Here is a 19,504-nt window from a genome sequence, read left to right on the forward strand (position 1 = left end):
TAATAGCTGTAATAAGCATTTTCAGGTTTTTGTATTTGGTATTTGAGTAGCAGTTATGTAAAATTCTCTGTTTTTGGAGACAGGGTTTCTCTGTGTAGGTTGGCCTCGAACTCACAGAGATCCTGCCTCTGCCTCCTGAGTGCTGGGTAACTAAAAGCTTAGTTACCTAAGCTTTTAGTTTATAGCTGAAAGTTTCTTAAAAATCAAGTTTAAGAAACCAATTTTGTTATTACTGCATTCATTATGGTCAGGCTACATAGCATTAAACATGACTTGCTACACAATTGGTTACTTTAATGTACAAGCCCAATAAGAGTTTATTTTCAGATCAAGGTTTCTAATAAACACGAAGAAATCCTTCCCCCATAAAAGATGCATTTAATCTTTATATTCATAACAATATGGTATGGTAAATAATTTATAAACTTTTCAAAATTCTATAAAACCTGGTTCAAAGTTTTTCTTTTAACACAAACCAATATTTAAATTCCCAAGTTCTGGGTTTTAATGTTAAGAATGCCCACTTTGATTATGCGGTTTCAGCCTACATCTGCAGAATAGTTTTTAATTACTGAACAGTTAAGGGGTAAGATGGGGCATCCTTTTAAGTGGTACTGGTCAATGGGTTCTTTGCCGGTCGTCTTTTTCTGCCGTTTCTTGTTGACGGACTGTATCCTGTGCTGCCTGCTGCATCTTCTCCAGCTTTTCCAGAGTCAGAGACTTTAAGGGTAGAAGCTTGGGCTTACACAGCACCATTGTGGTTACATCTTCCACAGACAACTGCCCTATTAATAAGAAATGAGGAATTAATGGAGGAAGATACTTGGTGGTTTTGATTTGCAACCAGAATGTAAGTCTAAAAACTTAGCTGTCATTGAAAACGTTCCTACTCCTAGACTGACAATGCTGTAATCTGCAAGCAACATTGCTCAGCACTGAAGGGTCAGGTAACAAGAGCTGGACTTTGATGCTAGGCTCTTAACCTTCCATACACCGTAGCTGTTGAGGCCAGATGTTTAGTTGGAAGAATATATACACACACCACAAAACATAGCAAGGTGCAATATTTAACATGAACGCTCAATTTTATGAATGGCTTATTTTGGTTAGCTTTTCTTACTAAGTTTGATTTAGGGTAATTTCCCCATACTTTGACTCTTCCATTGAATTTCATGTCAGTGACAAGTTCACATTGTCCTCTGCACCTAGGTACAACAGGATTTCTAGTTATAAGAAACAGCACTTAATTTTTAGGTCTTCTTTTATTGGAAGATGAGAATTTTTTTCCACCTTGCTCATGAAAACAATGTGAGTGTATAATAAATGAGGAATACACACCAAAGTAGTTGCAGATACTTTAGCTATTTGGCTGTGTGACACTGTCCAGCTGACTTTATAAGATTCTAGTAGCCTATGACCCAAATACTTGTGAGATATACCTTGCTTTGGCAGGACTTCCCGGAACATGGACTTGACTTCTGCCATTTGTAAACTGCCGGATTCAGTGCTTTTGCTCCTTCAATGAGAAATCAATTACTAACATTAAAATTCCCAAGGAATACAACTGGAGACCACAACAAACCACAATTCACGAAAGTGAACTATCCTACCTATGTGATTTTCTCATTAGTTTTCTGTGATTGTCTTCACTGAAATAAATAAGGGTGAGATGTTTTATGTCTATCTATAGCTTGTCAATTTTTATTCAATAGTAATTGGAAAATTAAGCATTCTAACTTTTTGCCATACTAGGAAAGTTTTTTTTTTAAATTTTGAAATATTTTTTTAATTTTAATTTTTTAAATTTTGAAATAAGTTTTTTTTTTTTTTTTTTAAATCAGTCAATTGAGAAAAGGCATTTTATAGCTTGGTTCACAGACAGCTTTTCTCCCCAGGGGAGACAATAACTACCAACTGACTATCAACATAACTACCAACTGAAAAGGGGTGAAGAGACAAAAAGGAGGTATTGGGCAAACAATTCTTAGCATTTTTTTTTTCTCTTTTAAGAATATATATTAAAATGACATGTACTTTGGTGTTTTTTCTACATGTATGTCTGATCCTCTGGAACTGGAGTTGACAGATGTGAGCTGCCATGAGGGTGCGGAGAATTGACCTGAGTTCTCTGGAAGAGCAGCCAGTGCTTTTAATCACTGAACCATCTATCTGTCCAGTCCCCGAAATTATTTTTCTTAAACAGCCTATTTCTACTTTTCAACTTCCTTGCTATAGCAGAAAATAGCATAAAGATGAATTCCTGGGTGCACAGCTCTAATCTGTAGAGAAGCAACATTGTGGGTCAACAAGCTACAAAAGAGACATGAATTACACTTCTAGTAGTGGTCCTACTGAGACACTAGATCCTAAAAGACCAGGCTATACCCTTATATTACAATTGTTACAGCTATCTAAACACATGCTACTTGCAGCCAAAAACACTTGCTCCAAGTGTTCTGGATCAAGTTATAGAATGATGTTTTTCTAATATGCTTTTCCAGACAGTGCCACCCATTTAGTGATGCTTGACCACAGTGATGCAACCTTGCCATATGCCTTTCACAACATCACCACCAACTTTATAAAGTAGTGATGCTGGCTTGGTGCCTGCCTTTTCCACCCACTGCAAATTAATTATAACTAAGTGAAGCTGCTTCTCTTCTTTGTCATTCTTGTTCCACTACTTCGACATTCCTAATAAAAGCTTTCTATGGTGTATCCTTCAAGCTGGTTATCTTCTCTTTCAAATTACTCTGGAATTTCTAGGTTCCCAAGAAACCTCTATATGCCTTGTAGAATCTGTTTTCAAGTTTTATTCCTGTTCTCTCTCTGCTCCATCAGGGAGAGATGATGAAGTAAGGAATAGGCCAGGAAAGCAACTCACTACTAAATGAAGTATGAGGTAAGTGCACTATGCAGTTTTCTTAGAATGCACAGCTATTTAGGCCTGATACCTAATAACCACAGCCTTTTTCTTTCAGATTGCGTTGAGGGCTTATAACATTGCATAGCACCAATTAAAAGGAATATAACCACTGAATCCCCTAACCTCTCCATTAAAAACATTACAATGACAGTACTGTGCCTGAGCTGGGCAATGATAGTGGAGGCACACACCTTTAATCTCAGCACTCAGGAAGCAGAGGCACTGGATCTCTTTGAGTTTGAGGCCAGCCTGGTCTACAGAGTTAGGGCCAAGACAGCTAGGGCTACACAGAGAGAACCTGTCTTGGGGAAAAAAAAAAATTCTGTGCTTGCATTAGGTACAGATCTGATATGCCACTAAACAGTGAACATTACTGATTTTGAGAAAAGTATAGTAACTTCACACCACCAAAATGCTATCTATCATAGTAGATTAAGTTTAGCTGTTTATAGAATGAGCAACTGTAGCTTTGTACAATTAAATCACTACCCCATTTTCCTTTAGTTTATATTTGTTACACATCTAAAATAACAACCTGAAGAAAACAGTGAAACTTGATGTTCCTTTCTGCTTGACTGACCATTGTTAATGGAAAGGTGGTGGGGCTAAAGGACTGGCAAAGAGTGGGTGGGGTCTGGTGTGGGTACAATCAGTGCCCTCATTTGCTTAGGTAGTTTCTGCCTTTGTAGGACTGACTCTTGTTCTAGGCCCCTTAGGCCTTTACAGGAGAGAAACAGGAAGGGAAGGGCTAACATAAGCAAGGTGGAGATCTGATGGCCAGCATTGGCCAGGATACACGGTTTTGATAATTAGCTGCCTTGGGAGTCTAGAATAGGAAGGAACATTATTATTTTTTTTCCTCATAGCCGTCTGTTATTAGCCAAACAAAAGTGTTTTGTAGGATGTAGTGTTTTCTAAGGAGTTGTAGCTACTTGTAAGCGTATTATTGATGTAAGTGGGGTGTGTACAAAACCAAAGAGAGATGGGTCAAAAGAGAAACATAACAAGCAGTTATTACTGAAATGTGTGTTGAAAAACTTCCATGGCCATTCAGTAAATGAGGGTCTACCTAACGTGCCAGACAGTGTTCATCAGTGAATAAAAATCTTTTGCCTTTTGGAGCCTACAGCTAAGTTTAAGGGAAGAGAAACAACAGAAGGCAGTTAATAGGAAACTAAGGTCCCATTAGGGTAACACTTAAGCAAAGACTATTTTTATGTGCTATTTGCTGTCTGGGAATTGTAGACAAGTCAAAATGCCTGTTAACTGCAACAGTGAAAGGCTTACGAAGATGGGCAACCTGTTTCAACCTTTTAGTACAGCTTCTCTGCTTTATGAACTAGAACCAAACAGTACTTCAATGAAGCTGTAGTAGAATGCTTGAGAGTAGGGATGCCTATTGAGCACCACATTAACAATGACACTGACTAGCAAACAGCAACACAGAGCCCACTGGTTCTCCAACTGGCCAAGAGTTAAAGTATGGGTTATGCACAGACTAGAATATTATCTCAGATTAAAAACTGATCCAGACAGTGATGGCATATTAAGACAAGAAATAATGAAATGCTGAAGTACACAATGTATTGTTACCCAGATTGTTAATGTTCAACTAAATATCATTTTTTTTTGAAGCCCTTTTTCAGTGTGACTGGAAAATACTTTGCTGCTTTCTTTCCTTTTATAAACTTTGTAATCTATAACAGAGAATATAGTTCTTATGGGCAGTGTTCTTAAATCATGAGGAAGTATGCAAACTACCATTGTACTGGATATCTTAAACTGAATGCAGAAAGAACTCAAAAGAAGGCAAAACCTTTGTCAGAAGATATTTTACTGTTTTTGGAGCACTGAAAAACTTGTGTAAGAAAGATAGATATCTTTTAAAATCAATCATGTATCTGGACAAGTTGGAAGTCCTTGGAGTAGAAAGAAAAGATCACTAAAGCGTCCTTAACTTCATGAATGCATGCTGTCTTTAATTTCTTACCTGCAGAGTCTTTGAGATATGCTGGAGAAACTAAATTCATCACTTTACACATTTTTAAATCAAACACATTAAAAAATCAACAGCATATTTAGTACATTTTTCATTTGTAATAGTTATAAAGGGCATGATTCCCACATACTTACCACAAGTTTCAAAGCATTCAGTGTAAACACAACAATCAGCTAACAGTTTTTTAAAAATGAGGTTCTTTCTTAGGAATTTTGCGTTCATTTTATCCCTAGATCTTTCTATTTATATCACAATTTTAATCTAATGTGACATTTTCACACTTGATATTTTACTGATCATATTATATTATCTGGCTACAAAAATATTTATAAATTTTAATTATAATCCTAAGATACATGTTTGTAAAATAAAGCTATTGACCGTGTATCTGTTGTTAAGGAGACCTTTCTCGGTAAGCTTACACATGCATGGCTGAGAATTCATTTGGATTGCTACAGTCCGATTTTTCGTTTATACGTGTCAGTACTGATAAGAGTGGTTTTTTTTTTTTTGTTCAGTTTTTGAGCTTGTTGTATATTTGAAAATCATAGTGACCTATCATTAATAAGTATTTAATGAACAAATTATTAGGAAATAGAAATTTTACCATTGTGCACATTAGGCAAGCATTTTGCCAGTGAGCTGTATCGTTAATGCCTGTGTTTCCTACAGTAGTTTTGGAAGCTGAGCATTGAGCAGTCCATCTTCACAAGCTCAACCTTCTCTAATAATTCATGTCCTCAGTCTTACTATGTGCTTTAGTTAGTTACTGTCTCTGGTGTCCAAGAGATTTGCTCCTCTAAGCATTTTATCATAGTAAAGTTTTACATTGGGTAGAGAATACCTTTTTTTTTTTTTTGGTTAGGTGAATGTGAAGGGGTTATGGGAAATGACATTCGCTCAGGGAATTCGGCACCAAATAACTGAACATGGAAATTAATGGTCTGCAAGTTCATTATTCTCAGCCTTGCTTGCATCCATTCTGCCCTGAATGTCTGTATGTGACTTGAAGCATTTGTAACCTGGTGTAAGTACCACTGATTTGTACAATAAATCACATTATGTTGTACTTGGACATGTTAATAGATTTCCTGGGAGAATTTTATAGTTACTAATACTTGAGATCCCACTGGAAGGAAAAAAGATTTTTTAACATCACGACTTTTTTTTGAAACTTCAATATACTACAGTATGTAATGAATCTGCAACAACAGAATTGAAAATGTGTTATTTGCCAAACTTATTTAATCCTCTGAAAATGGTACAAAATCTATTACAAACATACTAGATGTAATACGTGATAAAACACAATAGGTGGAACACACACTAAGGAAAACATTATTTACAATAAAGCTAATTTGAAATCACGATTTTTTTTTTCTGAATAATATGTAAAGATAAATCCAAGATAGTTGAGTTGACCCTGGTGGTAGCCCCTGGTAGCAGGGAAGAACTGACTGCTGAAGGTTTCTTTTGACTGCACATATGCTGTACCATATGTGTCCTCCACTCCAAATATCATATACCCAAATATCATATACCCAATAGGCAAAGGGAATTAGGAATGTTTAAGGAGAAGGCAAGAGATAGTGGTAGATCGAGCCAGCAAAACAATGGTATACATATTCTCCATTAAGTATCAGCTTCACTGTAATAATACCAAGACAACTTTGAAAGCCAAAGAAAAATGTTTATAAGACCTTGTAAAAGAGTTTGCTCTCTAGAACCTCCGCTCAGATGTAGCCTGTGGTAGCTCAGTAACCAATTGGTTTCCCAAAGTGAGGGGAACAAGGACTATTTCTAACAGGAACTCAATGACTGGCTCTTTGGTCTCCCCACCCCCGAAGGGAGGAGCAGTCCTGTTAGGCCACAGAGGAGGGCTTTGCAGCCAGTCCTGAAGATACCTGATAAAACAGGATCAGATGAATGGGGAGGAGGTCCCCCCTATCAGTGGACTTGGAAAGGGGCATGGTGGAGATGAGGGAGGGAGGGAGGGACTGGGAGGGAATGAGGGATCGGGACACGGCTGGGATACAGAGTTAATAAAATGTAACTGATAAAAAAAAATAATAATAAAATAAAAAGAAATTAGAAAGAACAAAAAAAAAGTTTGCTCCTACCGTCATCTGCTAGACTTTAATATTGCAGACCTGTAGAAGAGATAACTCCAACATTTCATCTATTACCCATTTGAGAAAAACAGCCTAGACCGTAGTCCTTTGATCAGGGATAGATAGATCTCTAAAGTGGCCACAAAGCAAAAGGTTAAATACTAAAATTACTAAAACTGTACCTTATATCCTATAGAAAATATATAGACATATAGGTATCAGGGAACTGGAAGACTTTAAGGCATATAGTATGATTTCTTAAAAAAAAAAACAAAACAAAAAACATTCTACGAAGGCAAGCCCAGAAAAGATAGCAGAGGCATTGGGATCAGTAAGGGAAGTACAATTGTTTTAAGAGTATGCATCTATAAAATAAAGAAATGAGAACAGATGGAAAGGATATTCAATGATATATGAGAGGCTGAGATTCACATCTCTTACCACTACACACCAGTTTGGGTGATAAGAAAGTAATCAGAGATGATTGAGAAAAGCCAAAATGATTGAATTTTGCAGGTATTCAGATTTGGAAAGGAGTAAAGACCATTTACAGTGGTTTGGATGAGATTGGCACCATAGGATCATAGATTTGAATGCTTGGTCACCAGGAGTGGCATTATTTGAAAGGATTAGGAGTTACGGCCTTGTTGGATGAAGTGTGTCACTGAGGTTTCAAAAGCCCATGCCAAGACCAGAGTCTCTTGGCCAGCAGATACAAATATAGCTCTAAGCTACTTCTTCAGTACAATTTCTGCCTGTATGCTGCCAAGCTTTCTGCCATGATGATAATGGACTAAACATTTAAAACTAACCAAGTCTTCAATTAAATGCTTGCTTTTATAAGAGTTGCTTTGGTCATGGTGTTTCTTCACAGCAACAGAACACTGGCTTAAGACATCACAATTCAGGAGGCTCACCAAGTATGAAAGCCCAGTTGGAAGGTAAAAATGACTGAGCTAGAGATAGTTGGTTGTCCATCAGTATCAATGAGAGAGGTACATTGAATTACTCAAGGATGAAGAAAATGGTGGGTGGTGGGATCAGTGGTAAAAAGACAAGTATACACAGCAGTTAAGCATCTTTTTTCTTTCAAAGCACAGTTAGCATTTTGCTTATTTTGTGTGTGTAGGTACACACATGCCATAATAATGCATGGCAAGTAAAGAATGCATAAAGCAACCTCACACCAATTCGTAGTAGCACATAGGAGCTCAATCAATATTAGCAATTTTTACCGTGCTGTACCACTATAATGCCATAAAACTAGATTCTCGGGAAAAATGTCTAATAACAGTTATGGGGGCTTATTACTAATGTTTAATGAATAAAAACATAACAGTAAGGAACAATTCAGAATTACATATCATCCCATCCACTGTTTTAATAGGTGAGAACCTGCTTCCAAGGCCAGCCCTATTCACAGTGGTATGGCTACAGACAACCCACCATTCCCTCTACAGCCCTATTCTCTTAGTAGTAATCTTAAAACACAGATTAGTTTGAATGAATCTAGCTGGGCTGGGCAGTGCTGGTGTACACCTTTAGTCCCAGCACTCAGAAGGCTGGGACAGTCATATTGCAAAATGTAAAGAGACTAGAAAAAGCAATCATCTTTAAGATTATATAATTGTTAAGTGAAGAAAAAGGACTTGGACTCTCATTTATCACAGTCCATTAGCTGCTTCTCTTTTCAGTTTTCTCTATGCTACACCTGGGCGAATAGCTTGGAGGCCCACGGAAAGAAAAAGAGTACAAACATTTAAGATGTTAGACAAGAAGAGCTTACAGTGAGTAGAAACCAGTGAAGGCTGAAGTAATACTCTTCACAATCTACTGGAACAGGCAGATTTGAAGTCACTGATTACTGTTAAGAGAACAAGGTAAAAATGAGTCAGAAAGTCTAAGAAATGTGTACCTGTTTAAAAAATAAACACTAAATTACCCTTTTATATCATTAGCGACTGTCTCACTGTATATAGCATGTAAGTGTTCTTTCTCAACTTCTATCGAGTATGCTAGTTATCATGTTTGATACCACCCTGAAAACAGCATAGGATGGCAAGCAGGTTTTTTTGGCCATGGGTTTTACTTACAGCTTTCTTCCATAGTGCTGGTGATCAAGTCAGGGTCTTATGTATGCTAAGGAAGAGTTCTACTGTGGATCCTCAGCCCCAAGTATCATGTTTTGAAAGAATGTGCCATGGGAATGTCTCATTTTGAGCATACATGCAATATGTTCAATAGCTAAACAGGGCTATAAGCTTTAGGTCATGTCTCTGTCTAGCTAAAAAACGCAAGCTGTGGCACCAAAAACAAAGTAATATATGGTTGGAGTAAAACAAGCTTGGGCTGGAATATTTTCTTTTAGAAACCTATTTACATTTATACTTTAAATGGGACACAGAGTTGTACTCTGGGCTAATTAGCTAGCTGGCTTTGCTCTGTTTCATGTACATATCTTAAGTGGAATACTAAAGTTATACTGATGGATAACTTAGTTGTGTGATCCTGAATATATTTAACCAATTTCCAGCTTGGTATTATCTATCCAAAATTGTAAACTTCTGTTTGCAATAGATATTATAATAGTGGAGATAGACAAATAATAGTAGATATTTGATAGGTAAATAATAGTAGATATTTGAAATCCAGTATGGTTTACTATCCTAGGTTGAATTTTCATGTAATGATGAACTTGCTCTTCATTGCCATTAAGGGATTTCCTGAGTTCAAAAATCTTCAAATCTTTATAGAAACCATAGTACCTATAAGATGGCATGATCTATTAAAACATGTTTCAACACTTTTTAAAGGATTTAAATTTGAGGCAGCATGCACTGCCAAATTGTATTCTTAAATGTTTTTGAATGTATGATAAAGCAAATGTACATCAAATAGATATAACTGAAGGTTGAAATCATGTCAAAGGTTTTAAGAGAGCAGTGGAGACCAGAAACCCATGCAGACTGTAACCAAAGAAACAGAAGTCTGTTGTATGCTAAAAATCTATCTTGAATTTTTGGTAGAGATGACAAGTGAATTGATTCTTACCAAGAGAAGTAATAGTACTTTAAAGCATTCTGAGGGTCTTTAAACAAAACCTAGTGTTTTTTATTATGTAAGAAATATAGACATCATAAAGCTGGAGCCCTTATTTTATTTCTTCTGGTCTATTAGATGTTTAAAAAGTATTTGAACTAATTTTGAAAACCTGCAGATTTGACATAAAATCCAAATCTTAGCTGTATTTGGTAGTATTTGCTAAATATGTACGTTCAAATTCTGCAGCCCTTACTCTTCCCTTTAATTCCTCCCTTATGAGCTTAGCTGTATCTGACGTTGACTTGCAGTAAGACAGAGCCATTGTGAAATACATGCCAAGTTGTCTAACTGCATCAGTTGTGCACAGACTGGCTTGTTTGGTTGGCGTTTTATTTATTTTTATTAATTGTAACCCTAGTCTTTAATGGCTGAGGCATTTCTTCAACCCCTCCCAACTCCTTCTGAGATAGGATCTCGATGCATTTGCCTAGGTTGCTTTGGGACTCTTGGGCTCAAGTAATCCTTCTGCTTCATCCTTGAGAGTAGTTGGTACTACTGGTACAAACCACTGGACTCGGCAGACATTAAGATCGAAATCGTAGAGCTTGAAGCACCAGAAACAACTGTATAATAAAAAGAATATTCATTGTTAGGGCTTTTAAAATGAATTCTTTTGTGAATATTAAGTTAGCTCTTTTAAAGTCAATTCAGTTTGGGGTACAGTTTCAAATGCGCATGGCATAGAATTGTAGGAATAACAAAAAATTATGCTTTGTTTTATTCAAAAGTTGAAGTTGAATGATAGATGAATTTTCAAAAGCATAGCTTTTGGAGGAATAGGGGGTGGGGCAGTAAAAGGGATTAAACTTAGGGCCTTGTACACAATAGATAAGCACTCACCGCTGAGCTATACCCCCAGTCTCATATAGATTATCTAGTATAAGCTAATAAAAAGGTGAGAGAATGTCCAGAGAGAATGTGTTTCCCAGTAGATACACAGTAGTGACACCCAGTGTACTTAAGCAATTGCTCATATGCCAGACTGATAACATTCATGTGGAGAAGCCAAATGACATCAGATATCGGGCAGTTGGAGACACAGTAGATTCTATTCTGCTTTGCTAGTTGGCATCTGCCAGTATAAATGTGTTGCAACATGCTCAATTTGGCTAATTAACTGAGAGTCATGTTAATAAAATGTGTGGTGTCTAGTTTCTGAAATATGCCTGAGCTTCAGAACAGGAACTGTTCACGGAAGATCTGGATGATGCCATAGGCCCTGGAAGACTCCACCAACACATATCACTGTTAACTGCGCACTCATCTTCTGTGAAATACTGCTCTCTAATAACTGGTTTCAAAGTTCAGTTCTAGGTGACAATCTTAAAAAGACTAACCGTTCACCTCTGTGAAAAAGTTAATTAGTAGTTAGATAAATGGTTAGCCATTCCCATAGTATGTAAGAGAAGTATTTGATAGTTTACATTGTTTTCCAAAGCCAAGTCCTCAAATCTCATTCTGCATAAAAATCTTGCTTCATTAAAGCCCTCCAGAACCTGTGAATTAAAATCTTTTGTTTTTGACATTGAACTGGAAGAACTCTCTCTCTCTCACATACACTCTCTCTCACACACACACTGACTTTCTTAATATTTTAATGCCCAACACGTGCCTAAACTAGACTGCTTTAGAAGTTAATAACAACCATCCTCTTGACTACATTCTGTATGCTGGGAGGCAAGCTACAGTATTCTATATAACACTTGACTTCTATTCAAATTTAGTTTTAAACAGCCCATAAACACTCAGCTAGTGAATGAGCAATTCCTGAAGTCCAGGTCTGATTCCAAAACCTACTCTCAACTATTACATTTAGCCTTCCTGAATTCAATAGTAAGTTAAAATTGTTTCACAATCATATAGGAACACACTTCCTCCTATACAAAGAAATCAACTGAAACTAACTTTCACTGTGATGGCTATAAACAGTCTACACTAACCCAAGAAATTTCTTTTCACTTTCATGATGAAAAGTATAGGGTAGGAGGAATACATGAATTTTGCATTCTTGAGAGTTTTCCTCTCGTGATTATAAACTAAATTCAATGGTTCTCTATCTACTGGGCACTTAGTTCATTAGTCCTAATGAACTAAGTGTTCAGTATAATCTTGATTTTGCAATTTTTAATAGGCAATGCTATCACAGAAATAACAGGACCAATTAGATCTTTCAGGGAGAAAATAACTTTGCCTAAATTGGATTGTAGCCAGATGGACAACAGTTGCTGTGGTATCTGCCATGATAAGATCAACATTCATGTATTTGAATTACAGAGCTACACATCTTTCAACAGCAGTCTGCAGAGTGCCAGGACTTGAAACTCAAGAAACCTTGCTGACATCAGTATACTTTTATTTACAGTATAGATTTCATTGCATCAGCTTCAAGCATATGCAAAGTAGCAACATTTATTAAAAAGATCCATATTGCCAGCCGAGGGCACTATTAAACACACTATAGACACAGACAAATTAAATGTCAAAGCCTCAGCGTGCCAACTTGGATGGACTTGACCTGTAACAGAAGGCAAGGGCACATGTAGTTGCATCTGAGAACACAGCTGAGAACTATTTCCACAGTCCTGCACAACATAGAACTAAGCTTAATCAAGCCTTCAGTCTAACTTGTAGTTCACATGAAATAAGGAAAGGAATCCTTTTCCAACAATGCTTCCTGGTATTGACTTCTTCAAAATGTCAGTGTCGCAGCGAGGAAGAAGATGGGGACAGTTCTAAAGTTAGAGTGGCACTGTCCATGTACAATACAAAACTCAGGATTTTGGTTTGTGTATTTTCTGTGTTTTTTGGTTTCAATGATACTATACTTTTTAGTTTCTCTGCTTCAAAGTTCTTAGGAAATTCATGTTGAGGGTGACTGCCTAACTTCAGACCTATAATCTGTTTCTAAATAGTACTAAAGTAGGAATTCGAGGAAAGAAATGTGTACATAGCAGTATGTTAAGTATTATACACAGTGGATATGACTGTACAGCATCTGAGCTTTTCTCCCCTCACTCCTCCCTCCTTTTTGAGATAGGATTTCTGTATGTATTCAAATGGCTTTGAATGTGACATTCTCTTGCTTCAATCCAAGTGCATCATCACACCTAGCCTTTTTAAGCTTTCTAATGTCTGCATCTTTTCACAATAAAACATTTGGGAGGGGGATTATGCTGTAAAGATTTCAGAGGGTACACACACACACAAAATCAGAGTACCAGGGATTATGCTTAATTTCTGATACAGAAGTGTCTTGGATGCCCAGGACAAAGCTAATAATGTGTACAGCATATGAATCCCACACAAACCATTTTATTCACTCATAAACAGTCATGAAGCAAAAAACATGTAAGGAGGTGTGATATATGAAATAGGGACTACTATGTGTAAGAAGTGCTATATAAGGTCAGAGGAAATCATTTCCTGTTGGAGAGAATTTGAAAACAGCTCTCCAAGGATAACAATCATGAACATAAATCACAAAAGGTGACAGCAGACTGCAATAAATAACCCCAGAAGAAATAAAGAGTATTTCTATTTTTCTGGAATATTGGTAGAAAAGGTAGATTTGCATTTTCATTATCGATTGGGTAGGTAGAAGCAATTCTTAATTTACCTTTTTCTTGCAGCTTTAGGAACCCGATCCGTAATTAGGAGAACGACTGACTTGACTCAAAAAGTCTACAGAAGTTACTACATGAGATAATGTATTTAAAGAGCTAAAAAAACCATTTTTAATATTTCAAGATGTTCTCCAAAAGGATATTCACAATCGTAGACACTCAGGACTAAATACTACAATACACCTTAATTCAGAATTCTTGTCAAAGCTTTCAAAGAGCCCAGGAAGGAAAGGCAGTTCAGAAAGCGTGGGAAAGTCAGAAAGTGAACGAAAAGCGGCGGGGGGAAGGTTTTGCGTTGCTGTTTGGCTGGGGAAAGACTTTTTTTTTTTTTGATAGTTGGGGTGGAAACTGATCCCTTTTTGTTCCCGAAACAGTCTCTAATGGTCATGCACTGGAAGGACTGAACTTGATAGGAACTCGTGGAGGCCTGTCGGTGCTCCACTGGCAGCTGCTAGGGCCCAGATCTAGGGTCTGCTAGCTGCCGGGCCAGGCTGTGCGGTGGAGCGGGCAGCCTCGCCCTACCGGGAACCTCAGATGGGCGGAGGGAAGGCTGGCCACCGCCCCACGAGCCGGAAAGAATACCCTCCGCCGGCGGAAGCGGCCCTGGGCCTGCTAGTCTTCTCAGAGCTCCCTCCCCACGGCTCTTCGGGCCCGGCCGGCCCCGCTGCTGGGCGTCGAGGGACACTTACCTCACTCTTCAACTCTGGGAGAGGAGGCACCCCCCGGGGTGCAGGCTGGGGCGCCTACTCCCACCTCCTGGCTCTGACCCTACGAGGAAGTGCCAAGCGCAACTTCCGGCGCGAGGGAGTTTTGAAGCTCTAAGCTATAGTTCTACGTACGGGATCAGGCGTCTCAGGAAAGGGCCTGAGAACAAAACCTGCAGCTCCTGAGCACGAATTAACTTGCCTAAATTGGACTGTCTGTGCAACAATTCTGTAGGTATACGTACGGCTGCGCCCCTCCCCGGACAGCTCCGCTGTTGCCTAGGGTAACGGGGGAGGGAGGAACCGAATGCGGGAAGAGCGTACGTCAAACGGGAGACAGGAAACGCCTCTTGCCATTATCAATTATGGCTGCCTGGGCTTCGACCGTAACTTCCGAGTGGGAGTTGTTTCTCTACCCGGCCGGAGGCTTTCTCGGTGGCGGAGCGAGCCAGCGGCGCCCAGTGGGCGGGAGAGCGCGCACAGCCGCGGAGGAGAGGGAAAGGGCGGGGTGAGGGAAGCTGGCACCAACGTCTCGCTCTGATTGGGCGCCTGCGCCTGCCATGGCTCCGCCCAGCCATCCTCCCCAGCGAACGCCAGGCTCGCTCCGGAGGGCTGGGGCGGGGCGTGGGAGCCAGAGTGTGTGGAGGGGCGGAGCGGGTGGGGGAGGGGCGGGGGGGCGGTGGCAGGGGAGCGTCGCTCGGGGAGCGGAGGACGAGGAGGAGGAGGAGGAAGGAGGTGAGCGGGGATGGTGGAGTCCCGGCTCCCGACGGCACCCGGGGCGCGAGAGGCGGAGGGGCGCCCGCGGGTCGGTCCCGCTGCCTTCCTGCCTGTCGGGCGGGCCGGCCGGCCGTCGGTAAGGGGAGGCCCCGCGCGCCCTGACAGGCGCGAGCCGCCGGGGCCGGGGCGAGGCCTGAGGACTCGGGGCCCTGGGAGGCGCCGCGGCACTTTCCGGGGTGCTCGGGCGCGGGGCGCTGGGGCCTCGGAGCCGCTGCCCGCGCCGGCCCGGCGGACAGGGCGCCGGGAGCCGCCGGCCGCCGTGCCTGCCGGCCGGGCCTAGCGCGGAGCGGCGGCCGGGACAGCGCCCGGGCTCGGCGCGGGCCCGGGGCGGCGGGCGGTCGCGCCCCGGGTGCTCGGGGCGCCGGGCGGCCGGGGCGGCGGGGCGGCCGGGCTGCTGGGGACGGCTGGCGCCGGGCGGCCGGGCGGGCGCGGCCGTGGGCTGCGGGGTGGGGTCTGTGCGCCTCCTCCGAGGTCCCCGGCGCTGGGCGGTCTCCTCCCCACAGACCCCGCGGGGAGAGTGGTGAATTGGCTTTGGGTGTGTTGCCGGGTGAAAGGAGTTGTGGCCGCCGAGACCGCCCAGTTGAACGAGCCTGATGGCAATCTCCCTGCTGGCTTCGAGGGCTGGAGGAAAAGTAGTGTAACTCCCCGCCCCCAGCTCGGAACGCCGGAGGCTGCAGGGCAGAAATTTTCCCCCCAGCCCCTCGGTACCCATTGTTTTGTACCATCCCCTCCCCCATGCCTAGGTAGAAGAATAAGGACTCCAAAGCAGTAATTTCCCCGCCTCTCCCCACTCCCCTTCTCCCCTGTGTCTTCCCCCTCTTCCCTCTCAGCAGGGGAGTGTGATAAGTGCAAGTAGGGGTTCACAAACAGGTGGAAAGCATGTCTATCCGGGAATCGGGAAGATGATGCTCTTGGGGTGTGTTTTCCATCTCATCTCACCTTTAAACTTGGAAATTCGATTTTCTTTCCATTCGCTTGTATCATTTTGGGGGTGATGAGAGTAAAAGGAAACCCCGTTTTTCGACCTGTCCCCCCAGATGTTTTTGAGGGCTCTGGGGAAGCAAAAATCAGGTTGGAAATGTGGACTGTGGGGTACACTGGTCTCCAGCCTCGAAGATTAGTCTGAGAGCTCACACCTGTGTAATCTCGTACAGGATGTCAGAAGTTCCAGCATCTACACAGAGGGATTGCCGAATCAAAAACTTTGGGTTGCTGTTTTTCAGAATCCAAGGGGACACTTGTGCAACCAAGTGCTTTGGTGTTTTAGTCATAAACACTGACAAAGACCTTTAATTTTAAAGACCCAAATTTATTATTGCACCCCTTCACCGACACCCTTCCTTGGCATGGCTTTTATAACTGTTCTTTGCTATGTATTTGAAGACATTTAGAGGATTAGCTATTCACAGTTTGTAACATTCAGTAACTGCAAATTAAATTACATATTCAAATTAAAAAACATTTTCATTTTGCAAGTGTTTTTATTCTTTATATGAAAGTTAAAGATTATAGGAATAGATTACCTAAATATTTAATCATTCACCACACACGGAGCTTAGGCTGAATACTTAAAAATATTTAAGTATGAAGTCTTTTAAACTTATGAAGACAAAGTATTTTTATGTTATTTGAGTATGGGTTTACAAGTAAAACAGACAGAGAAGGTTTGTCTAAGGCGTAGCGTAAAGCTATCATGAAACACAGTCGTGAAATCTCAGTTTGGAGTTACAGTCGTGGCCTCATTCTAAGAGGTACATTTTCCCCAGATGCTTGTTCAGTTTCTGAAGAAACTGTTATTTGTCTCAGTTGGCCTTTGTTTTATAATTGTTTTTTTTTTTCTGTCATTATTCAGAAGTGAGTATGGGTTGAAAATGGTATGAAGAGATATATTAATATTTTGAACCTAGATTGCATTTTAGGTTTTTATTTTGTAAGATGTCATAATAAGAAAGTAGATTAGAACTGTTTTTGATAATTGTAGCAAGTACTGGTCATAAGTCAGCATGTGACCTAAAAACCACTCATAAATGTGAAACACTTTGTTTAAATAGGAATATGAGAATTATTTTTGATATGCTTAGATATTCATTTCAAGTACTATCACATTGGGGAAAAGATGTAGCTAAGTTGTAGAGTGTTTGCATAACATGTACAATGCCCTGGGTTTGATTTTTTTTTTTTTCCTGGCCCTGCAATAAATACGTACATAAATAAATAACCAGCTGTTCCTTCTGTGACTTGGGACAGAAAAGTCACAATGGTTTTCCCTCTTCCAGATATGACTAGTAGTAGTCTATATGAAATAATCGCAAAATGGCTTCTGGATTATTCTGGTATATAAGTTTATTTGTTATCACATGTGCCCTGTAGCACATGCATACTTGTCAGAGGCCAGAAGTTGATGTCGGATACCCTGGAACTAGAGTTACAGAGGGTCATGAGTGGCCGTGTGGGTTCTGGGAGTGAACTCCAATCCTCTAGAAGAGCAGCCAGCGCTCTTCAATTGCTAAGCCATTTTTTTTTCAGCCTCAAATGTATATATTTTTTGTCTTTGATTGCCCATATCAACTGTGAATAAAATTGGAATGTTTTGTGCAAGTAACACATTTCAGTCATACTTGTTTTTAAAATATGCTGAATTATCCATATTTCTTGTATGTTTCTAAAACACTTTTGGGTTTTAAAGGGCAATTTACATATAAAAACACTCTTGGTATTTTAGACCAAAAAGAAAGCTAGATATCTCTTGTGTAGTTGTAGGTATGAGTCCTTGGCAGGTGAAGATTGAGTGAGAGACTGTCTCTGAGATGCAGTTGCTATGCCCTTCGTATGCTGCTTCTGTGCGAAGAGGCCCCAAATCTTTGCTTTAACCAAGATAGAATTTAAACCAACCAACCAACCAAACAAACAAACAAAAAAACCAAACTAAAAACAACAACAAAGCAAAACAAAAAACCAAAATGCAAACCAAAAAACCAAATAAGTTACCTCACAGAGTTCTGAGGTTTGTAACTTAGACATGGTGTAAGACTTCTGGAATTTGTTTACAAAACTCTCTAAGTTAAGGGAGAGAGTTTAGATATTAGGCTAAATGTCAGTGTTTATTGTTGTTAGACTGTTAGTGAGTGGGTAAATGTTCTGTTGTAAATGAATTGACATTGCCTGAATAATTTACAGAAAAATATGTAAAGTGATACTTGCAATGAGTCATGTAAATAATTAGGCTGGTGGGTAATTTTATATAATGTTAGACATGCCATATTTCTTGTATCATATATTTTGTATCATACGTTTTATAATTTAAGGGTAATGAACTGAAGCATGAACATAACCATCTGCTAGTTTTACATTTCGTTAACTGCTTAGTCTTCATATGCATGCTACACCCCTTCAGAGCTGTGCCATGTAGATCTTTTTAGAAGTATTCTCTTAATCAAGTGAACTTGCAGTATTCTTGTCTAAACTTGACTTAAAATTTGAAGTTTCATAAGTTACAGGCTACTTGTAGTGTGCTTGAACTTGACATTTGCAGAGTATCTGAAATGTGATTGTTAATCAGTACAAGGTGGAGAAAACATTTTAAGTCTGAAAACAATTTTTATTCTAAAATAAATATCTATTTTAAGGTAAAATAGTTTTTATTCTCCTTGTCCCCAACTTTTTAGCAAAGCATTGTTAGTTCAGGGAAGCAAAATTGGAACACATGAAGAGTACTATAATTACAAAGCGCACTTAAGCTTTTGAGTTGATACCATGTATTTCTTAAGTAAGTGTGTAGTTCTCATTGTCAATATTGAAGAAAACTAATTAGATTTCATACTGTCTCATTACAAATAGGCTGGTCAGAAGAGGTAACAAAAGATGGTGCGTTCTGTACAGTAAGGGTTCTTTTACAGGAAAGAGTGAACACACTGTCTAGATCTAAACCTTTTTGTTTTTCCTTCCAGTTTTTTGAGACAGGGTTCCTCTGTGTAGACTTGCCTGTCCTGGACTTGCTTTGTAGATCAGGCTGGCCTGAAACTCAAAGACATCTGCCTGTCTCTGCCTCTCTCAGTGCTGGAGTCACAGGTGAGTGCCACTGCGCCCAACCCTAAACCTTTTTTAAAAGGACAGAACCAGCCTGTTAAATACACCTGAGAGGGTTTTATGAATTGTTTCTGTGACATCTTTATAGCTCTATGAATTAATTATGTTTCAATATGTTACTTACCCTCTGTTATTAGAAGGCCTGCTATTTTAATTATAAAATGTTATAGCTGACG

The 19,504-nt window shown here is 39.9% G+C and overlaps 2 protein-coding genes across 9 annotated transcripts in view; one reads left to right on the forward strand and one right to left on the reverse strand.

Moving 5' to 3' along the window:
* Window positions 1-288: 288 nt before the first annotated feature.
* On the reverse strand, window positions 289-14,734 carry Bbip1 (BBSome interacting protein 1). Of its 6 annotated transcripts, none has more exons than XM_021648943.2 (4): window positions 14,711-14,734; window positions 8,823-8,900; window positions 1,440-1,516; window positions 289-785 (listed from the first exon to the last, which is right to left on the reverse strand). In XM_021648943.2, the coding sequence occupies exons 3-4, from the start codon at window positions 1,483-1,485 to the stop codon at window positions 619-621; spliced, it is 213 nt and encodes a 70-aa protein (XP_021504618.1). In that variant the 5' UTR covers window positions 1,486-1,516; window positions 8,823-8,900; window positions 14,711-14,734; the 3' UTR covers window positions 289-618. The 6 variants fall into 6 exon arrangements, with proteins under 6 accessions (XP_021504618.1, XP_021504616.1, XP_060247129.1 ...); XM_021648941.2 differs by lacking the exon at window positions 14,711-14,734 and adding an exon at window positions 14,451-14,589; XM_060391146.1 differs by lacking the exon at window positions 14,711-14,734 and adding an exon at window positions 13,755-13,928.
* Window positions 14,561-19,504, forward strand: part of Shoc2 (SHOC2 leucine rich repeat scaffold protein) — an 86,320-nt gene continuing 81,376 nt past the window's right edge. Inside the window, exon 1 of one of the 3 annotated variants that reach the window (XM_021648938.2) lies at window positions 14,561-14,696. The gene's annotated coding sequence lies outside the window, so the exon portion shown is untranslated. Of the gene's footprint in view, window positions 14,697-15,112; window positions 15,319-19,504 lie in introns of those variants that run through there. The other 2 variants (XM_060391109.1, XM_021648937.2) reach the window with 2 other exon arrangements.

The sequence above is a fragment of the Meriones unguiculatus genome, chromosome 1 (assembly GCF_030254825.1).
Source record: "Meriones unguiculatus strain TT.TT164.6M chromosome 1, Bangor_MerUng_6.1, whole genome shotgun sequence".
In the NCBI taxonomy this organism is placed as follows: Eukaryota; Metazoa; Chordata; class Mammalia; order Rodentia; family Muridae; genus Meriones; species Meriones unguiculatus.

What these genes read in the sequence shown, in the direction of transcription:
- Bbip1 (XM_021648943.2), bottom strand. Translation starts at nt 1,485, where the DNA reads ATGGCAGAAGTCAAGTCCATGTTCCGGGAAGTCCTGCCAAAGCAAG. An exon ending in GGAAGTCCTGCCAAAGCAAG is followed by an intron (nt 786 to 1,439) that starts GTATATCTCACA and finishes TCTTATTAATAG; the next exon opens with GGCAGTTGTCTGTGGAAGAT.